A 22,135-nucleotide genomic window follows, 5' to 3' on the forward strand; every position below is an offset into this window, starting at 1 on the left:
CCATTCTCAAATGTTCAAAGGTTTTATTATTTAAAGCTCATTACTTAGTCAGTAGTTTAATAACATGAAAATTAAGAGACTAACCATTAAAAGAACAGAAGCGCATACATATAGATCAGGTTTCAGTAAGGATCAAACCAAACTGAGCTCTAATAAACAGAACTGAATGTTCCAGAAGGACAGAAAATGGCTGAAGCCAGGCTACAGCTGGCCTAACATTCTACTTTAATCTCTTCACATCTCAGGCTGAAGTGCAGAAAACAGACGAGTTGTACAACAATAAGGCCAAAAGAATAAAAACACTAAAAATCATTAGTTGATCCCAGAACAAAGAATCAGACTAAGATGTTTCGACAGCTTTCAAACAGCGGATTATAGAACTATCAGTCAGCAGCAAAGAGGTAACCCAACCCCAAATAACAAAAATCACAGAACACTAGCAGATCAAGGATAAACAATTGCAGACTTAGAACCGATTTAAGAGTGCAGGAATCATGTTGCTACAACCAACTGATATAGATAAAGATGTCAGAGTCCTTTACATACTCTGGGCACCGCCAGTTTCTGCAACAGACAAAATGGGGTAAAACTATTATTTTATGCATAGAAATAAATAGCTGCGTAAATATACACACACTAACAACAGAGACTGTGGCTTGAATGGAGTCGCTGGGGTGAAGATGTGGTGAAGACTAATCCATACCTGGTTCTTTGAGTGCCTGTGCATTTCCCACCAGTCCACCCAGGGTGTCTGTGTTCCCACTCAGGATCTCTGCAGAGAGGCAGTTGTTTTGCTGCTCCTCCACAATTCTCTTCTGAAGCTCCTCCTAATTTCACAGCACAGATAGTGTATCCATTAGAAAGACACATGGAGGAAAGACAGGGGTACAGGGAAGACAACCACTTTTATATATTACCCACCTCACACATGACTGTAAGCTGTAATGGTAAGTCCTCCACCTTCACAAAGTCCTCCTCATCTGATTTCTGGCTGGTGCTTCCTGAGCCCATCTCCTGCATCCACAATAGCAATTAAATCAAAAACGAGTGCAACAATAAAAGGTCACGAGTAAAACAAAATGGAAACTTGTTAAAGCATCATCACTCACTCGGAATATCCAAGTGAGTAAATGTGCTTTAATTCCTCGTAAAACCATTTAGGTAAATGTGAGGTTTGGATGAATGTAAACACCCTCAGCTGATTCTCAATTAAACTAGCATCAGCCTTGCTCTTACATCTACATTGATCATGACGGGTGAGTCTGTATCAGGGCTGCTGGTGCTCACTGAACCCTTGGTGACATCTTGACCATGGGAACCTGTAGCGTTTCCCCCCATGGCAGCAGAAGCTCCGCCTTCGCTCTCCTCCTCCATGTTCCGACAATCGATCATAGAATGTTCCTCTGCTGCGGAATCCAGGATCACGATTAACTTATTGGTCTCTGTCAGACACCAAAGAGGAATGGAGCAATGTTGGTGATCGGCGAGGAGAGATAAATTAGGAATAGAAGGTCAAAGGTCTGGAAGGAAATTCCACTTGAAGATTAAGAAGCTCTCACCATCATCATTGTCTGAACACTTCTGTTCAGCTTCACTCTTCTGGATTCCCCTGGGTGTTGCGTCCTGAAGCGTGACAATCACACAATCAGACAGAGCAGTAGGAGACACTGTGGTTGGCTGTGGCTGACTCAGTGTGACCCTGACCTGTTGCTCTACCTGTCCGTCTGCAGTAACCTGTAAAGAGGTCTGGACATCTACAGGACCGGCCACAAACTCCTCCAGTTCCTCCTCCTCATTTTCATCCTCACCACTGCCGTAGTTGGTCAGGGCCTGAGTCTCTGCTTTGGAAAGACCTGTTGTGTAAAGATGAATTATGTTCAGTGAATCAATAAGAAATCTTCAGTTGTTTCCACTGCCAGTCAAAATGAACAATTCAAGAAATATGCAAATCAAACTGAGATTTCTTTTTTTTTTTTATTACAAACATTGACTCACTGATAGAAAGAGGCATTCCTTGTCCATCTTCTTCCTCCTCCTCATCTTCCTCTTCAACCTCTGAAGCTTCACTGCTCATGTTGTTCTTCCTCTGTGTTTGAAGGTAGGGCTCCTGGATTGCACGAGCACCATCCTGTTCAGTCTCATCTTGGTCCTGAGAGACCAAAACATCACTGTAACCCTGACTACTGAGGGACACTGCTGACTTTTTAATGCTCAGTAACTCATTCCTTACCTTGTCTTCATCTAGGTAGGACTGGGAAACTAAGACACCTGCAGCTATTGGAGTTTCCTAGACAGCCATGTACGAACACAACAGTACAGTTAGTCTGGTTGGGATTCACATTTTGGTACAGTACAACAATAACAACACGAAGCAGCACAAACAAAACATACCTGCTGTCCCAGTTTGCTGGGTTGTTGTTCAGCCTTCTTCTTGCTCTTTTGCTTGGCTCCCAAAGCAATGCTGCTGTTGTTGTCCAAGTCCTGCATCAGCTTAAAGAAGGCCAGTTCATTGAAAAGGATCTCCGAGATCTCCACAAGCAGGTCCTCCCCACAGTCCTTTAGAGTACGACCAACAAATTTACTAAGAGAATCCTGTCGTGAGAACAGAGAGGGAAATATCAGAATGGCTGCTGTTTCTTTGATCTGCTTAAACTCCACGCCTTTTATATTTGGAGCCAGAGGATCTTACCTGCAGTATGCCGCCTAGCTGTCTGTGGAAAAAGCGGACAAACTCCTTGCTCTCATCGTTCTGTTGGGTAAGAGTAAGGACCATGCGGCGCACAGATGCCAGCAGCTGATGGGAACACACCTCATCCATGTTCTCCTAATAACAGGAAACAAATATCTCCCATTTGTCTCAATCTGAATATCAAAAACTAAATTAAATAGTCATCGAATTTGAGGTTTTCTCTCCATTGGCCCCTTAATGTCCCACAGTATTAACGTACCTTGAGGAAAGGAATGACCTCTGTCATGATGGCCTTGATCTGACGATCCAACTGCTGGGTGTCGATCTGAGGGCAGCGCACATCAGCAGCTGTGCCTCCTGATCCAGAGAAACACAAACAAGACATTTCACTCACATTACTCATGTGATCTGCAATTTACAGGATAATGCGGAGAGCGAAGATGCTGCTACAGGTCGGCACATTCAGGTATTCTCAGGCAGGGTTATGTGAGTGAGTACCTTCCACAGGTTCAGCAGCATTAGCAGAAGGATGTTCAGCATTAGAGACTTCAGAGCCACCTGCACCTGCAGTGCTGGCATTGCAGGGGTTAAACTCAGCTTTAAGCTTCATGCGCTCATACTCTCTAATCCTTGCCAGAGCTTTGTCTAAATGAATCACTGTGTTACCTATCAGAGCAGCACAGAGAGAAGAACGGGGGAGTCAGAGAAAGACAGACATGGCATTTAAAACATCAACAATCAGAAAGTTCAAGTGGCAGGAAGATTGCAAAGAGATTAATGCAGCTGGAACCAGATTTACACTGCGGGATCAAAGTAAATATGCCTGACCTCACTCCCAATCTATTTCACTAAAGTTCATCCTTTTTTTAACCCCGTCATCAAACGTATTACTAATTTTAGCCATTTAGTCTTGATCCCACGGTGTAAAGGGTTTTGTTTACCACAGCAAGCCCCAGGTTGCCTTGTTGAAAGTAGAAAGGGGTACTTTGATTTGATTTGATTACAAGCCAGAGGCAAAGCGTCTCGAGTTGAACAGAGGATTGTGAAAATATTGTTTAATCTGATATGTGTATATGCGTGTGTAACTATACCCAGGTCATCATTAGCAAAAGGTTCCAGGTTGGAGGAGGTTGACATGGTGCTGTCATTGTCCAGAGATTCGACGTCATCCCTGGTTTTCACCGTGCCCTGGGTGAGCCTCAAGTTCTTCTCCAACACTTCCTGAAAAAGTTGAGCATTTCATTGTGAGGCACATGCAACACAAACAAAATGGTTTTGCCCTTGATTGTCTTTCTGAAAAGAAGAAAGTGGATGAGTCTCAGTGGAAAATAGCCAGACTTCCACCAGAATTCCTGAAGAGCAAGAAATTACCAGTATACAAAGGCAAGAGCATTGGTGGTTCCTTATGCCACTCTCAGACATTTCATGTATAAAGCTTGAACAAAGGCATTCTTTAGACAGACAAAGGCCTGGCTTCCAATTAGCAGAGGCCTTGGGACTTTGGAATAGAACAAAGAACACATGTCTGATTTGGCAAACAAGGCTGAGAGAGAAGGGCCATTTCTCTCTGACAGACCTCTGTCAGGGAGAAAGTGTCAATGTAATACCAAAGACAATAAAGATGGGGGGAGGAACACGTTCAATAAGTGAAAATGGAAGACAAGGAAGATGGAAAAAGACAAGGCAGGAGAGGATAAAAGGAGACAAGCCTGACACAAGACACTGGGGAAAGATGAATTGAGAGGTAGAAGAAGAAACGCATTGTGAGAGACTTGGGAGGGTGTGACAGTGAGGATTGGAAAGAAATACTTGGGCAAAAACTTTAAGGACACCAGCCAAGAGAAGAAGAGAGCAAAGAAATAGAAAGAGTGAGAGAATGGCATGTTGGGTTGAGATGTGTCTCTTACTGCATCACTGGTTGCGAGACTTTCACTGGGTGTGAGTTCAGACTGAGAGCCTGCAGCCCACGCTGAGGGACCCAGAGGGGGCAGATGGTCCTCATCGGCATTCTTCTCTGCCAGGTGCCTTGTCACTATATCCTGAGGGAAACAAATGCAGTGATTGTCAAAGGAACATCCTATAATCAAGAATACTGACTCAAACAATTACAGACCCTCAGAGCTTCTGACTCAACCATCATATGCATCTATGCTTACCTGCAGGGAGTACAGGGCCCTCTGCCGCAAGTAGTCTGAATTGAGCAGCTGCAGCTCATGGAAGAGCTCAATGAGAAAGTGAGGTCGGGACTCATTCTGTGATATCAGAGTAGCCACTTCAGAGTAAATGGTCTCCCTCAGTGCCTCAAAAAGAGAGAAGTCACTGCTGGCATCTATGGATTCAAAGTAACAGCCTGAGGTTAGGATGGATCCACAATCTCACCCGTGACAAGAACGCGACACGGAACATGACAAAGGCAGAAGGACCCTGAAGAAAAAAACTAATCGTTCAGGTTTGGAAGCAGGCAGCCAACACCCCATGCATAGAATGTTTAGGTGACATTACACACAAACAAATACTAGGATGCATGGTGAGTTTACCTGGTGCTTCTGTGCATGCAATTCTGTTAGAGAGGAAGGGTGTTCTCCAAGCATAGGCTGCGAGTAAGATAAATTACAGTAACAACAAAAGGAAATGGACCCAAAATTAAAAACATGACGGACAAATGAGCAAACTACAGTAAATAAAAGAAATGACAACTTTCTGACAAAAAATAGACTAAAAAAATAGACTTTCTGACATCAAATAAGCTCAATGTATATATACATGAGGAGGGTATGGCACAAACAACGGCAAGTATGGTTAAACATACCAGAAGAAAGGTCATTTCGATTGTTTGCATTCCTGCTTTTGCTGTCTAGTTTCTCTTGAGTCAGTTTGTCCAGTAGACTCTGGTTCTGCTCCTTCTGACGAGACTGGACTACCCTCTGCTGGGCAAAGTCTGCTGTGCTGCTAACACTGTCACTGTCCTGGTCTGAGGAGGAAACAGAAAAGATACATGGTCAATATTTTCTTTGTGTGATGTTACGCGGCCTAATTTTGCAACACAATCATTCACACAATAAAGCATTAGCAGAGTCACCGAGAGTGCAGTAAGGACATCATTCATTTGTGGATTTGAAATATTAGAATAAAAGAACAATGTGAGCAAACTGGTTGTGCAAATTACTAATTTGGAAAAACGATGTGTGAAGAAATTAATAATCTAGGGAGTCAATTGATCAAAGGTTTTCTCTCCCTTAACGTAACAGGTTCTATTAAAATACAGTCTGTGTTGCTGCATTCTATACCGTGTGTTATTGCTGTAATCACTGCTCTACTCTATTCCACTTCAATACCTTCAGCATTCTTGTTACGACCTTTGCTCCTCCTACGTCGACTTTTGGAACTTGGGGTTTTGCTTCGGGAGGCCAGATTGGCTTGGGCGGAGGCTTTTCGGCCGGCCCTGAACGTCTTTGTGACGGTGGTGGGGTCAACGGGATCAGGCATGCTGCTGAAGCTTTCCTGGGATTCCTGGTCAAAGTCCTGGTGTCTTGAGTGGCGTTGGGCCACAGCGGGGGAAGAAGAGGGAGAGTCTTGGTGCTCCGTGTTGGATGTGTGATGCTGGGTGCTGTGGATGTAGGGGGTGTCAATCCAGCCAGATGGGCTAAATGGGTCAGACAGACAAGTTAATGGATATAGACTGCAGTGCTCCAATAAACATGAATGTCCTATTGCAACAACAGAACGAAGATGAACATACCCTCTCTCTGTAGCGGAGTTAATTGGAGAGCGGTGCACGGGAGGAGGGAAACTCATGTACTCTGTTTTGACAGAAGTGTTGGGGTCTAGCTGCTGCTTCTGATGATCAGGGCTTGCCTGAGCAGCTGCACCCTGAGGGAACTGACCCATTGCCGGGGGAAAGAGCGGATAAAGGTTGAAGCCTGTAAGGAGAAAATTCCTTGGGTTAGCGTGATTATGGTCCAGATAAGAATAAACATTAATCAGTAAAACTTTGTTCCCTTTTCTAGACAATATCTCCATCAATTTCCTGCATATCAAAGTATGGGCACCCTCAGAAAACCATTAATGAAACTATTAACCATTCATTCCTTCCATTGTTTACATTAAAACAGTATCCTAGAATCCAAATCCTGTCTTGTGACTTAAATGTCCAAGCAGCTCTCTTTCTCTTCTAATGCATACAGTCTTTAGTGCTTTGATTGAGCTAATAAATATACAGTACATGTCATACTAGGGGGGAGTGGGGATAAGGCGGCAGCTGAGATGTTGTTGGCTGAAGGCTGAATGGTGGAAGTGAAGGGCAGGAAGAGGCCAGGAGAGACTGTGGGGCGGGAGGTGGATTCCTGGGAGGAGGCCTGCTTCCGTGTCTGCCAACCAGCTTTTAAAGAGGAGGGTGGCTGCTGCTGCTGCGTCTGTTGCTGTTGCTGGCGCAGGAGCTCATTTAGGACTTGTTTTAGTCTGGAGAAGGTTGAACAGTACAAAATAAAACATCTAAAAGTATGAAGAAGGAACACATTGTAAAAATGAAGAGGTATACATTTGTATTTTATTGATTTTACCTTTGTACGTTGTTTTGTTGCCACGCAAGTTGGGTGTAACACTGATTGAGCTGGTGCATGACCAGGTGGACCTGTGGTGATGATACGTTGTTTGGTAGCACACTGTACTGTCCTGTCAGCAGAGTCTGCAACATATATGACAGTGTCTGTGGAGGGAGTTTAGAGAAGAACATCCATTAAAAAAGACAAAGACAGTCATGAGTTGCCTTAAACACAATACCAGCAATTCCAGAATGATGTAATTTAATGTGAATGCATGTGGTTGTATTTGTTCAGTAAGCCAACCTGTTGGTCCTGCAAAAGTGTCTGACACATGCTGGTGCTGAAGTCCAGCTGTCTCTGCAGCTGGCTGACCTGCTCCTGCCAGTGGCAGGAGCCCTCGGTGAAGGAGAGCTCAGAGGCCCAACAAAGGTTCTCTTGGCGCTGTGTACCTCCATGCTGGGTTCCAGACTGGTTTAAAGTCCTGGATTTCTGTTGTTGCTGTTTAATGTTTGGTTTGGTATGAGGAGATGGATGCTCATTCCCCTCTCCTGAGAAGGCTGGGGGAGGCTTCAGGTTGCTGTAGACAGACAAATGCAGATGGTTTCAGAGGAATCTGGATATTATTATTGGATATTTACATAATTCATTCTACAGTCATGTGGTCTCACCATCCCTGGTTCTTTCTATTGCTGTATGAGAGTTGGTTGCAACCAGATGAGTAGATATGAACTTCGTCAGAGCTGCTCTCTGAACATTCTTCCTGTTCCTCTTCCTCCTCTGCTCCCAACTCAGAGCGATAGCTGTAATCATCATCAAGGTTGCAAGGAGTGGAACCCCAGGTAGCCATCGTCCTAATGGCAAAGAAAGCAGACCAATTCAATTGTTTATATAACTTTGGTAGTCATTAGCAACGGCTGTTTCCTTCAGTCCAAGTTCAAGGGAAATGTTTTACTAAGCACAGTAATTTCACGCATCCTAAGAAAATGTCCCCTACCTTTCATCTCTACTAAGAATCTGTGAGGGTGTAGCACCACCTTCTGGATCCTCAGGCCTGTGGGCAGACTCATTAAACCCACTCCGCCTCTGGTGTTCAGCCATCAGAGACTCTAAGTGCTTCCTGCGCTGGCGTAGCTCTTCCCTCAGCATCTTGTGGCGGCGCATTTCTGACCAAAGCTGCTGCAAATACATGAGCAGCACATAGGAGATAGGTTAACATATATTATGTACAGATATCGGTTTGTGCTCAATCTCTTTCAGTGTGCAGGATAGAGTATGTTACCTCATGGTCGGGGCCTAGTGGCGTAGCAGCTTCTGGAGCCGTGGGTTTGAGCATATTTGAATTGGTTTTAGGTCCAGAGGACATGGCCTGACCACTTGCTGGAGAAGGAAATGCAACTAGAAGCTTCCTCAGTGAGCCCTGCTGGCTAACTGTGCTGGACACAGATGACTACGAAAAAACAAGAGAGAAGAGGTAAAAGCGTATGTTCACAGTTCTATACTATAGTAATGTACTTCATAAACACAGTTTCACAATCAGCTTTACGCCTAATCTGAAAAAAATAAAAAAATAAAAAATATTTTTGTGTCATACAAATATAAATAAATATATGTTTCATACAAACATAAATATACTCTGTAGACAGAACTAAGAGAATTACTAATTTAATTTCAAATCGTCTGTATGTGCATGAATTTTAAATACCTGGAGGTCAGGGCAGGCCCACTGGAGGTCATGGATTTTGCCCTGGATTTCTATCAGCCTCTGGCGCTCTTCATGGAGCTGCTTCAGCTCCTCCTTGTGCTGACGCAGCTTCTCTTGATACAGCTTCTCCCTGGTAGCCACAGTTGCGATGCAAAGCAACATTTAAATATTTAAAACACATCAAAACAATAAATAACCACTTTCCCAACGCAAATAATATTTTTTGTGACAACTACGTCACTTGTTGAGCGGGCTTTTTAGAGCTTTCATTCATGTACCTGGCCTTGCTAGAGAGAGAGAGGTCTCTTTGATTCCTGTTGACTCCTGCTGCCAATGGCCCCATCATAGTAGCTCTGGTATTATTTGGCTGTTCGTGTAGAGCTTCATCCTCATTTGCTGTTGTGCCATCGGTGTCATCACTCTGGATTTAAACAGAATCATTGTTACTGAAGTCCAAGCAAGTGTGGCAAGTTGACATATAGCACTAACCCATCTAAAGCATTGACAGCAAAGAATAATACATTTAATTGATGATCCTTAGAACTGAGGAGAACATCATTATTCCCTTATTGGTCCATAAAGCAACAAAGCTGCAAGAGGCGGACAGGAGGGCAGGACATGTTCCTTGCTACCAGTTTTGTTAGAACTGCTATTTATATGAAAAACAAACCAACAAATGACAAAAAGGATACAAATAGCTTGCTCAAAGCTTGATCAAAAATCATTCCACTAAAATGATATATTATTAATAGGGTGTACACCAACTGATGACATATGAGGGTGTAATGGTATCAAAGTGTAGACACGTTTCTTAAAAAAATAAATAATGTAAGACAGGGCAGAAACCTGACACTGCACTGCTCCTCAGGCATTTGAAACCTAAGCATGTTGCATCTGTGGCCATCACTGAACAATGATGACAAAAACTTGTTTTCCCATAAACAAACCCCATGAGTCAAACTGTCAAAGAACATACTTTCATAAATCTCCTGTCTAATACCACTTTCCCACCTGAACCATGGCCACCAGCTCCTGCAGCTGCCGGAGTTTCTGCTTGGCTGTCTGCCGCTGAACCTGCTGGACGAAATCTGCATCATTCCCCAGGCTGCTCCTCCGGCTGGACCCTGAGGCCTCACTGTCTGGCACAACAGCCCCTTCGACGTTATTGAATGCATCATCATCCTCGTCGTCATCATCATTGTCATCCTTGACCTGATTATAGGTGGTGTCCCTGTTATATTGGCATTCTGAAAGGGAGGAATGTGGCAGAGAAAAGCAAACATTTCTCAGTTACAATGCAATTTAAATGCGTCTCTTAACCTATTAACTACTAATTTCAATAACCTCCTACATCCTTTTTAAGACCAATTCAATACTTAACATTTACTTTAACTACACTGAGAATTTCAATACTTCAGCTACTTCTTCATCAGGCCAACCACAGTTCTTGTCAGCCACATTTTCAATGAGGTCCAATTGTTCAGTATATTCGTAGTCCAGTCTCCTTTTTGATAATTGATTTCTGCAGTGCAGTTTCGGATCCCTTTCAGTTTGGACCCTTGAAACCCTTAGTTTCCAACCTATCTGCCAGTCACCTACTTTGACACCAAAAATGCATCTGTGGACATTACATTTGCAGTTTTAATACTCACAATTTCAACACGCTTATGTACATTGAATATTTGTACAGTACATCATATTAGAAGTGAAGATCTATGTTGATATGATAGCATAGTGCCACCCACTAGCGGAAATGTGTGGTGGAGCAGGGGTCTGTGTGTGTAGGAGTATACCTCTAGATGAGGGGATGTTGAGACTGCGGAGATTGACAGCTGAGCGGTTGTTGATCTCACACTCTGTGTTCAGTCTGCCATCTCGGTTGTTGGTGCTCCTGACACTACAACCATTGGTCAGGCTGTTCAAGTCTGTCCAGTTCCCACTGTGCTGTGGGTTTCTAAACAAATACAGTGCTGAGTCAGAGCAGCCAGACAGAAAGGTTCCTTATAAGGTTCCTTTGTGCTTACGACTGGGCACTTAATCAATATTTACATCAAAGGTTAACATTCTTTCAGCAAACTATTGTCAATTATGCATGATTTGTTGGTGAACAGTTGATCATGCACACAACATAAAATCAGGAGTCAAATTACCCAAAATGAACTTATCATACTTGGGTAAAGCTTGAGGTCACCAAAATAGTCACTTCTTACAGTTTTTCAGTCATTTATTTTCCTCAAACATAGACAAATCAATAATTATTTGAATTGTATTAAACATTTTTAGTGTGAAAAGGCATTTATTGCTGGTTTAATGGATTGTGTTGCATTATATTACAGAGATGCTACTTTAACTGTTGTTTGATGTACTATGCCTAGTATCAAAAACAGCTATCATACAACATATGACTGTACGAGCACATCAGTACTCAGTTTGTACACCAACCTTATGTTAGTTATGGGCTGACGGTTCTCCTGTTCAGAGTCAAACATACACTCAAATATAGATCCATCCTCTGTCTCCACCTCCTCCTCATCATCATCATCATCATCCTTCACATTCTCATTGACTGCATCCACCATCATGTCCGATGACTGCTCGTAGTACTGCACAAATTCCCGCAGCTCATTCAGACGCTTGTGGACCTCCTTTAGCTTCCTGTTGAGGACAGAAAGGAAGTTATGAAGAAAAAGGACACATTTGTGAGAAGACTATAAATGGCCTGGGTTTAAACAAGAAATGATGCGATACTCCAATAATACTTTCACCCATGCTCTATGCAAAGGGAAAACCTGTGGCGTACCTGAGTTTGTCTGTTGAAGTCACGGTGTCCTGGTGCTGTGCGAGAGTGGGACGGAAGGAAGTGGAAGCTAAAGCCCCATTGGAGCAGAGAGCAGGGGGACGATCTGATGATCCTCTCACACTCAGACTGCACTGTGTGGACATGCTACGACCTAATGAAGACATAAATTAGTACATGACATGGTTCAATACATGGGGAGAAAAACAAAAAATTGCAAAAAAAAGACAACCGAAGAAATGTGCTCACAAGAATTGTTGTTGAGGGTTTGGTCTCTGAGTGAATGCAACTCCTGCAGGATCTTGTCCATAGTCTGCTTCTTGTCTTGTAGTTCTTGGAGCTTTGTGAGTTTGGCACTGGCAGCTGTTGCTCCTGTGTCTAAGCCAGTGTGTGGGCCAGAGGCAGAGTGTAAGAGGGGTCTGTGTTGAGGGGGACCAACAGGCTGGGGAGCCCTAGATCTGCAAACCTCTCTAGAGAGGGAAAGACTCTCTGCCTGGCGCCGATTGTCTGGGACGGTTTTAGTCTGTAGGGTGTAAATAAAAAAGAAAAAACATCATTTATTGCCCTGATGACATAATGCTACTAGATATTGATAATGGTGATTATTGCAGCCCAGATGAAGGGTGTAGGATACCTGTGAGTCATGAAGTTGGTTGTGGAACCGCTGGATCAAATCATTCAACTCATCATTCAGCTCTGATGTGAGGCTCAGGCCTGACACACTGCCTGTGGTTTCTGTAACAACTACCAAAAGCAAAAGGAATTCAACTGTGTGCACATACTGTATTCATTGTGATAAATACCCCCTAGTGTGAGAAAATTAAGCTAAACATAATGTAAATAGTAACACAATTGGAAGTAATTTGTAGTCCATCAAAAGTCTTTGAAACAATTAATTGAAAAGCACAGGTTTGCTGAGTGACTATTATTATTCTTTGCAAAAAAGTAAAGATTTATTTTGTTCCTGTGGGGACAAAACGTCATTCTCGGCAAAATGTTCAGACTTTCCTCAACGCCACACACAGTGACAGCTTATATATGAACATGCCTGTGGCTGTCGGGGTCTCACCAGTGTCCTCAATCACAGCAAGTGCCTGTTCTGCACTGTGCTGCATAGCCAGTAGTGCTTCCTGTCTGCCCTGCAAGGCCCTGAGCTGTTCCTGCTGCTCCAGCATCTTTTTCAGCAGTTCATGTTGCTTACGCAAGTTCTCCAACTCTTCCTTCTGGTCACCTCGCACAGCTTCTGGTCGTCCACCCTGCAGAATACACACCCACACACCTTTACAAATAATGACTCCACTAAAGCACATCAACAGCAAAACCAAATGGCAGTAAAGGCAGGAGAGACACTATACCAATGCAGGAGAGACAATATACCAATGCTACCATGACAAAAGACAAGTTTGAATTATACACATTTGCAGAATGTTGTATCATTTGGTGCAGTTAGACTTGTATAATGCAATAGAACATCCAGAGGGGCAGAGTGCCGTACGAACAGGAGTTAAATTAGGCCGTAATGATCTAGAAAGGTTCTGACTCCCTCAAGGGACCAACTAAACCTGGGCTGCTCTGTTGGCAGAGATCCTTAAAACATGCAAATATCATAACAATATGCTTGTATGACCATTTTTTTATGTAACAGGGTTTCATCAAGATTCAACAAATTCAATTTAAGACCTTTCTAAGACCAGGGCGAAAACAATTTCAGATTCCCAGAATTACTTGCAAAGAGTGTGTGTGTGTGTGTGTGTGTGTGTGTGTGTGTGTGTGTGTGTGTGTGTGTGTGTGTGTGTGTGTGTGTGTGTGTGTGTGTGTGTGTGTGTGTGTGTGTGTGTGTGTGTGTGTGTGTGTGTGTGTGTGTGTGTGTGTGTGTGTGGACGAGAAGTAGGCTACATTCATCAAACACGGAGCCCAGTGACGAATCCTAACCTCTCACAAAACCCCAATTTAACCTCTGCATATGAGATCCTGAGTAACGGTTTACAACATATGTGCATTGGAGGAGTTTGAAAGACGAACCTCAATATTAAGAGACGTGCTCTCTGCTAATGAGGCTTGGCCCACTGCTGAGTCCAGGGTCCCCACATCATCATCCTCCCGTGCCTATAACAGTAGGGAGGAGTAGACAGTGACTCAAAGCAGTAAAATTGATACTTCAAAGTAATAAGCCGATGAATAATTTAAAGAGCTTTACTTTACTCTACATTCTGTAAGAGGAGATTGCACACATCGGCTGATAAACATTGTCGGAACATTGCGAGCAAAAAGAAAAGAGAAACACAGGCATCCCAAAGCACAGCAAGGCAGCATACTATGTCCATGTTTGATCATCAGCGGAAACATAAGTGTTTCAGGACAAAGAGAAATACGATCATAAGTTATACATGTGTGGCAAGCTGCAACGATGAAAAAACAGCTTCTGTTTCAGATCTGAACGAGGTGAAATACAACCTTTTGAAGACTCCTTTTTCTAAAATTGCATAGCTTTGTTTAACAGCACCAAAGATAAGCATAGCAGATACATTCCAAAAAAGACACTAGAGAGAGACTCACCAGCATTTTCTGCAGAAACCGAAAATAGGACCTCTCTTGCTCTTTGAGGTGGTTGATGAGATGGGAAAGGCGCTCCACATTGGCTGGCACATCGTTCTTCTCCACCATGTCATCCCTCATGGAGCTGACCTTACTGATGTATTCCCGGATCTGTACCAGCTTGCTAACCACCTGAGACACCACAGAGAGACTTGGGTGTTATAAGAGAGTGACAGAATCCCAGGTATGTAACTGAAGAGAAGACGGTGCAAGAAGTAAGGAAAGATAAGTGAGCAGCTGAGATATTTTATACTGAGCTTATCAAGGGCAGGAAGAGGGTTGGGCATCAAATTCACTGGGCACCAAGGGTGGAATATTTATAAGTTGCCCTAAATACAGCTGAGTTGCAGCTGCACTAGCTCGCGCTCACTTTTATCCTTGTTCCAGTTTCTCAGTCTGTAGTGCAACGATACTTAGACAAGTCCATGTATGCATGAACAGAAACCCAAACTTAAACCCATAACTGCTCCCTCTTCAGCTTAGATGTGTCACTTCTTGGGTAAGCTTGGCAAACAGCCTTTGTCGCACAATGTACGGTCAAAACACTGTGTTGCTTCCAATGTGGGTTACAACAGTGTCAGTCGCTAAAGCTACCTAAATAAACAAGAGTGATGTCATCAAACTAACAAAGTGAAATCATCAATCTAGCAAAGTGATGTCATCAAACTATCAAAGTGTGTTTTTCTTAAATATTTACTAGGGAGAGATAGAGTGTATTTGGGAAGGCTCAAATGTGGGACAGATAAAAGAACTCTTGAACTTTTCTCGCTCTTTATTTGTTTTGTAAGCAGGGCTTCTCAATTATGACATGAAAGTACAAACTAATGTGAAATTGTTACCTGGCTGCTGTCAATGCTAGTCTCTCCTCTCCCTAGTTCTCTGTGGGAAAACGGCCCCCTGTCAGTTGCTCCATGGCTGAGCCGTGGAGTGTCCTTGGTGGGAACCACAGGGGTCAAGGTTCCCCTCGTGCCTGGGCTCTGCTTCTTTGCTTCCTTCGTAATAGCTGGAGTAGTTGGGGCAGAGAAGGAAGGAGGGTGCAGCTCCTTGCTTTTGTTAGTGTTTACATGTAGGGGAAGGAAGTTGTAGGGCTTCTTGTTTTCTCCAGCTAACTGCCGCTGGTTGTTGGCAGCTGTGACGCGGCCCTGGGAATCACTACCAATGCTCCTCTAAGGAAGGAAGGGGACAGCAGGCAGACAGAAGAGCATTCAACTGTTTTGAACATCATGACTGTATCACTGAATGCTGAATGTCATGTAAGGCACGGGTTACTAATGGCAGAGCTTATATTTAATGAAGTCACATTATATACTATAGTCACAGAGGTAGGTTTCTGCACTTTGTCAGATTTAAGCTTTGTACTGTATGCCCTCAGAGAGAATCAGCACCTTGTCATACACACATAATTCATACAATGAAGTGACAGCAAGCAAAAACATCTAAACCAAAATGCCCTAAGACTTATGGGTGCTCAAAAACTTTTCAAGTTCCGTTCCATTAAATATATTCAACTGTCCACACTAATTGCTCCTGGTACACTGGGATACCTCCATTTACAGCATCTATAGGCTGTGCTGTCCATCTGCAACATACGTATGACCACCAAAGATACTCCTCAGTATTTGTGCCTGCATTTATTTGCAACACACTGATCTGACTGAACAGAAAATTAAATTTTAATCAACATAAGTAATCTTTCACCTCATCCAGGTCTGTGAAGTTAATCCTCTGTCGCAGCTTGTCAAGCTCAGCCTGATCTGGGACAGACATCTGGGTGGTGTATTTGATGTGGGGAAAGGAATGAGGTGTGCGTGCTCTCCTGCGGCTCGCCCCAGGGGTGGACTCTGGGGAAATATCATTTGTCAAGCGGCTCTCTGCCACCACAGCAGACAGCTTCTTCTTGTTCTTCTCTGAGGATCGGTTGGCTTTCTTCTGCTGTACACCCCAGTCCTGATCAATCGAAAAACACAGACAATAAGATATCATATCAGGAGTGTTTTAGCATGTAAAAAGGTATTTATGAGACAATTACAGAGAAACTGAAGTACTTAATCCCTGTTCAGCCAAGTTGTGGATTAGATAATAAAATTACTACTCGACATTTGTCTAGTAGTAGTTGCTCCTTTGCCCCTTTCAGATACAACCTTGATTATTTCAAAATGCTAGCAATTTTAGCTTTCATGCCATGTCTAAATAGAGCCAAGACAGACATTGACATAAAACGTTTTCCTGGCCATTTGTCTTCTTGAATCCTCTCACTACCGTAACATTTCTATAACTTTTCCTTTATGGCTCATTTCTGAATAAAAATATTGAGATGTCCCTGTGCAACCAAAATGTGTTTTCAAAGAGCAGACTTAAGGTGTTACAATACTGATAAAATGGAACCCAAACCGTAACTTTGCTTTCTTGTAATTCTTTGACTTTGCCACATCAAGCTGTGTCAAAAAGAATAAGATTTTCATGTCTCGTCTGTGGAAATTATAAGATCATTTCCTGCAGGGGATAGGATGTGCTTATCAACATCTGTGGATTTACCAAAGCAGCAATGAGTCTCCCAGTACTGACTGATGATCAGCAACCAAATCAGGCAACTACTCAAGAGCAAAATACGTTTATTTAAAAAAAAGAAAAATCTATACTGAGGCACGCTAGGTGAAAAAGGAAAAAGCTCTTTTTTTTCTTGGTGACATTTATCCCAGGTCAGAGTTGTTGTGCTGATGGGAAAGAAAACCCCCTCTGTATTCCTGAGTGCCAGGGGCCACTTATGTCAGTTTGCAGCTCTTTCAGTAAATGTCCTGTCATGTTTCCAGAGTCATCGCATAGCTCTTACATAACAATGGCCTGTGAAAAAAGGTTAAGTAAGTCTTGGATGCATTGTCGAGTGTTCAAACACAGTGCTGCAGTTGGATTGGGACAAGCGGAGACAGCCGTGTCTAAAAGAGCCTTCAGATAACAGGTCCACAGTGTCTTGATAATACCAAATGTGCTCCCAAATTGGTCAAGGTCTGACCAGCACATACCATGTTATTGAGTCTATCCTCTAGACTGCCATTGGTTACAGTCCAATTATGCAGCTCTTCTGCGCTGTCATCAAAAGGAGTGCCTCCTGTTGCCATATCACCCACTTGCAGCCTCCTGGAATTCACAACAAAACGCATAATGGTCACTAGGCAGAGGCTAGTAAAGAACAAACAAGTCATACAATCGTAACAATGAAAAGTTGATCAAATATGAAAGACATTTTACTAGTAATACAATTATGGCAACCTTTACAAAGATACCCAGAATGCAAAGTTGGATAAACGTAGTCAATTAGGTATAGTCACAGGAAACAACACTTATGCATCACATTGAAAACCAAAGAGCACTCAAAAGATAGAACTGTCAAGACCAATAACAAAGTTACGAGCCATAACTTGTCCCACTGTCCCCATGAGCTTTGTGGCGTTATTTAATTATTTAGCCGCTACTAACGGCGCAGTATTGACCGCACGCACTAGCATACGAATGCAGTATGAACTGAACCTAGTTTGTAGTGTCGAAATGGCATTTTCTTACCACGCCACCTCTGCCAGTTTAATTCAGCGAACGCTCCGGTCTCAATCACACCGGCAACGTCAATTTCTTTCTTTTATCGGATCCGGTTGTTCTACTTTGTCCGTTACCATTAGCTGCCACTGGCTTGTGTGTGTGTGTGTGTGGCCCGCTCACATATCCCGGGAAAAACACCGCGCGAGGTGCCGCGATCTTAACCCAGTGTCACGCTAGCTAGTGTTAGCTAAAGCAACCAAAAGAATGCACTATTAACATCACCACTAGTGCCAATGAAGTCCATATTCAGAATTTGCATCCTGGTGAATTTACGCAACATAATGCGCACACTCCATATGTCTAATACTGCCTTAAATTGCATCTTCAACATGTCAATTGGTGACAACTTAGCGGATACTGACCATTGTTGTTATTAATGCAACATCAATTCGTTATTCCTTGGCATTCAACGTCGGGCTTGATATGTTAGCCAGCAGTGCTACCTAGCTTGCTAACAGTTGCTACGGTGCCCCTAAACACCACCGCAAAAGTTGAGGCCAACAGACACCAGTTAGCTAAAGTTAGCCAGGCTCAGCTGAAACAAGCATTTTATTCTTAACGATCTTACCAAGTTAATATTCCACAAGTAGAAGAACAAACTATCCTCGCCATTAGCTACCAAACAAACGCAGCAGTTAAAGAAACATACGGCGTATATATTACAATAGCGTTAGCCGCACTGTTTATTAATTAACATCGGGCAAAACAATCCTAACTTTGCATGCCAAGTAAGGAAATGACAAATTTACCACTCAGAGTGAACGTGAAGAAAGTGTCGACCACGTCATATATTCCAAACTTTGTCCAGGTTTTCGAATTCGCTTCGGTGATAGTCAAGATGAAGAAGAAGGTGGATGATAACGACCAATGGATCCTAGAATGCCACAGCCAGGAATGCGGCCAGCTCTGTTATTAACACTACAATGCTGCAGGGGGCAGTATAGAACGCTAGTCTTCTTCGACAACAGGAAGTGTTTGGCCAGACAGGAAGCAGTGGTTTGGCCTCGTTTACTGTTCGTTGTATGGATTGTATTTTGTTTTTCAACTATACATGGACCGATGCTCTGGAAACCAAAGAAAACTAATGATCATATGATCATATGAACTTTGCCGTCTATACAGCCGTGTGCTCAAGCTAAACCCTTCTGTTTTTCGCCACACTCGGTAAGCTGCGTCGTCAAGTAGCCTTCAAGCTAACGCGAGCCAGTTAGCGATCGAAGGCTTGACGTTTTTTCTCCATTTGACTGGATTCCAGAGGTTTTGCAAGGCTAAATATATTACCTGTTACAGACGCTTGTTTAATACTGCGATAATCGTCGAAGCAAGAAATGGGCTCATCTAAGAAGCACAAGGAAAAGAGCCGCGACAAGGACACCGAGGATCGCCGTCGCGAACATAAGAAACATCGCCACAAGGACCGTGAGAGGGACGGTGCGGAGCGGGATGGAACTCGCGAGAAAGACAAACGTAAACGCTCCAGGTCCCGGGAAAGAAGCGGGCGAGAGAGTCGCAGCAAAGCCGACAAGAGCAACGCCGAGCCCCGTGTGAAGAAAGAGAAAGTTGATCATGCGTTTGAGGAGAATAATGCCGTTGTTGAGCCCCAGTCCGCAAGCGGAGACGCGTCGCTCAGCATTGAGGAGACAAACAAGCTCCGAGCCAGACTGGGTCTGAAGCCTTTGGATATGAATGAGACCAAAAAGGAGCTCGGGACCAAGGAGGAGCCCGTTGTGGCAGAGACCATCAACCCTGTTCTCATCCAGCAACAGAAAGACATGAGAGAGAAACTTGCAGCCTTGAAAGAAAAGCGCATCCAGAACAAGAAACTTGGAAAAGTGAAAACCCTAGCAGAGGAGGATTGGATTGATGACACTGCTGCTTGGGTCGAGAAGAGCAGAAATATGGCCAAAGAAAAAGAATTGGCAGAAAAACGAGAAAAGCTTCTAGAAGAGATGGACCAGGAGTTTGGTGTCAGCAGTCTGGTTGAGGAGGAGTTTGGGCAAAGCAAGAAGGAGGCTTACACATCTCAAGATCTAAAAGGACTGAAGGTACAACACAAGGTGGAATCCTTCAATGAAGGCCAGACTGTCATCCTGACATTACAAGACAAAGGTGTACTGGAAGAGGAGGAAGATGTGCTCGTAAATGTGGGCTTAGTGGACAAAGAAAAAGCAGATAAGAATGTGGAGTTAAAAAAGAAAAAGCCTGAGTACAAGCCCTACGAGGAAGAGGAGAGTGTGGATGATATGGTCATGCTAAAGCCTCGCATCGTGCTGTCAAAATACGATGAGGAGATTGATGGCGAGATTAAAAAAAGTTTCCGCTTGAGTACTGGGGGCTTTGCAGACGGGGAGCGAGAGCGGGAGCTTGAAGCCATGAGAGAGACTCTCCGAAATCAGGCTCAGTCTTTGGAAATGCCTGCTCTCTCTATTGCTTCAGAATACTACTCAACACAGGAAATGGTGGGCTTTAAGAAAACAAAGCGACGTGTGAAGAAGATCAGAAAGAAGGATAAAAACACACTGGCAGATGAACTGCTGGACGACACTCGCAGCTCAGATTTTGGCTCCAGGGCACGTGGCCGTGGTCGCAAGCTGAAGGAGGAGGAGGTGGTAGAGGGGGAAGGAAAGGAAGTAAAGGAATTGAAGGAGGAAGAGAACACATTGACACGTGTCCCCCAAATGTCCGATGACATCAGGATGGCAGAAATGGACATAAGTGATGAAGATGACTTTACACCTCCTGAGCCTGCTGTAATCGAGGAGGATGAGGCAGAGCAAGAATTGCAGAAACAACTGGAGAAGCAGAGGAAGCTGAAACAAAGGCAGCTTCTTAAAGACTCTGGGGAGAAGGTGGCAGAGCAGATCAAAGTGCTTGCTGAAGGCGACCTTGACAACGATCCAGAAAAGAAGAGTAACATTGTTTTTAATGCCACCTCAGAATTTTGCAGAACCCTGGGTGATATTCCAACTTATGGCCAATCAGGCAACAGAGAGGACCAAGAAGATATTATGGACTTTGAACAGGAGGCGGAGAAAGATGATGCAGGGGATTCAGACTCGGATATGGATGAGAATATTGGGTGGAGCACAGTTAACTTGGACGAAGAGCAGAAACAACCTGATTTCTCCACGGCCTCGACCACCATTTTAGATGAGGAGCCCATTGTCAACTCTGGTCTTGCTGCTGCTTTGCTGCTGTGCAAAAATAAAGGTCTGTTGGACACTCAAATGCAGAAGGTAGCCAGAGTCAAAGCACCAAAAGTAGTCGTGACGGCCAACGGTGACTATTGCATTGAGGACAAGATGGGTTTTGATGACAAGTACAGTCGGCGAGAAGAATACAGAGGCTTCACCCAGGATTTCAAGGAGAAGGATGCCTACAAGCCTGACGTCAAGATTGAGTATGTGGACGAGTCAGGGAGAAGGCTCACTCCAAAGGAAGCCTTCAGGCAACTGTCTCATAGATTCCACGGAAAAGGGTCTGGAAAGATGAAGACGGAGAGAAGGATGAAAAAGCTGGAGGAGGAAGCCCTGCTGAAGAAGATGAGCAGCAGTGACACCCCGCTAGGAACGGTGGCTTTGCTTCAAGAGAAGCAGAAATCTCAGAAAACACCATACATTGTCCTAAGTGGGAGTGGGAAAAGCATGAATGCAAACAGCATCACTAAATAAGTTGTTATTAAGAAGAATTCTTCTCATATTCTACATTTACGTACACACACATAGTCATACACACAAAATGTAATTGCTATGATTTCTTGCGCTTTTGAAACAAGTTTGGTTGTTGTTGTAAAGCAGTGTCCAATAAAAATTAAGACAGATAAGATGTTTTTGGTTTTATGTTGTGTTAAGAAAATTGCATTGTAACAGTGTAAACAGACTTTTAAAATGACATTATTCAAATTGTATGATGGAAGTAAATTTGGTAATGTAAGACATAAACTATGGCTTTAAAAAACGTTAAAATCTTATGGGAAATACTGCCTTAAATCACTGTAATCAAATATTGTGAAAACCACATTAAACATTTGCAATTATGTTTTATATGACCACACATGTAGTATGAGGTATGACAAATGTTAAACAACCACACTTTAAGGATAAGTTCTAACAATTTGGCTAGTGAATGCAGTTAAATAGAAAAAAGAATGTTAAATATTCTGAATTGATTTCACAAATTTGCCCCAAACTTTAGAATTACAACAGAATTTAACAAGGGAG

At 43.3% G+C, this 22,135-nt stretch overlaps 2 protein-coding genes across 9 annotated transcripts; one reads left to right on the forward strand and one right to left on the reverse strand.

The window, feature by feature from the left end:
* Positions 1-11: 11 nt before the first annotated feature.
* On the reverse strand, positions 12-18,813 carry pcm1 (pericentriolar material 1). 8 transcript variants are annotated; one of them, XM_076145239.1, is made up of 40 exons: positions 18,665-18,813; positions 17,345-17,459; positions 16,023-16,271; positions 15,164-15,490; positions 14,286-14,456; positions 13,752-13,835; positions 12,778-12,985; positions 12,364-12,473; positions 11,979-12,252; positions 11,733-11,883; positions 11,375-11,587; positions 10,726-10,886; positions 9,944-10,179; positions 9,211-9,353; positions 8,933-9,062; positions 8,510-8,677; positions 8,225-8,403; positions 7,899-8,081; positions 7,534-7,807; positions 7,249-7,394; positions 6,921-7,147; positions 6,429-6,609; positions 6,025-6,332; positions 5,499-5,660; positions 5,227-5,283; positions 4,846-5,018; positions 4,597-4,728; positions 3,781-3,910; positions 3,188-3,355; positions 2,949-3,046; positions 2,690-2,824; positions 2,392-2,592; positions 2,231-2,287; positions 1,996-2,149; positions 1,705-1,853; positions 1,560-1,623; positions 1,237-1,442; positions 922-1,014; positions 704-827; positions 12-564 (listed from the first exon to the last, which is right to left on the reverse strand). In XM_076145239.1, exons 2-40 carry the CDS (start codon positions 17,438-17,440, stop codon positions 539-541), a joined length of 6,348 nt encoding a protein of 2,115 aa, XP_076001354.1. In that variant the 5' UTR covers positions 17,441-17,459; positions 18,665-18,813; the 3' UTR covers positions 12-538. The 8 variants fall into 8 exon arrangements, with proteins under 8 accessions (XP_076001354.1, XP_076001355.1, XP_076001357.1 ...); XM_076145240.1 differs by having other exon boundaries at positions 1,717-1,853; positions 8,225-8,406; XM_076145242.1 differs by having other exon boundaries at positions 12,799-12,985; positions 18,665-18,812.
* An 80-nt stretch (positions 18,814-18,893) lies between these two features.
* On the forward strand, positions 18,894-21,951 carry sart1 (spliceosome associated factor 1, recruiter of U4/U6.U5 tri-snRNP). The gene has a single exon (XM_076145247.1). It carries the CDS (start codon positions 19,244-19,246, stop codon positions 21,584-21,586), a length of 2,343 nt encoding a protein of 780 aa, XP_076001362.1. The 5' UTR covers positions 18,894-19,243; the 3' UTR covers positions 21,587-21,951.
* The last annotated feature ends 184 nt before the right edge of the window (positions 21,952-22,135 follow it).

This window comes from Genypterus blacodes, unplaced genomic scaffold (genome assembly GCF_046128005.1).
Source record: "Genypterus blacodes isolate CSIRO-AG114 ecotype Tasmania unplaced genomic scaffold, CSIRO-AGI_Gbla_v1 ptg000030l_1, whole genome shotgun sequence".
In the NCBI taxonomy this organism is placed as follows: Eukaryota; Metazoa; Chordata; class Actinopteri; order Ophidiiformes; family Ophidiidae; genus Genypterus; species Genypterus blacodes.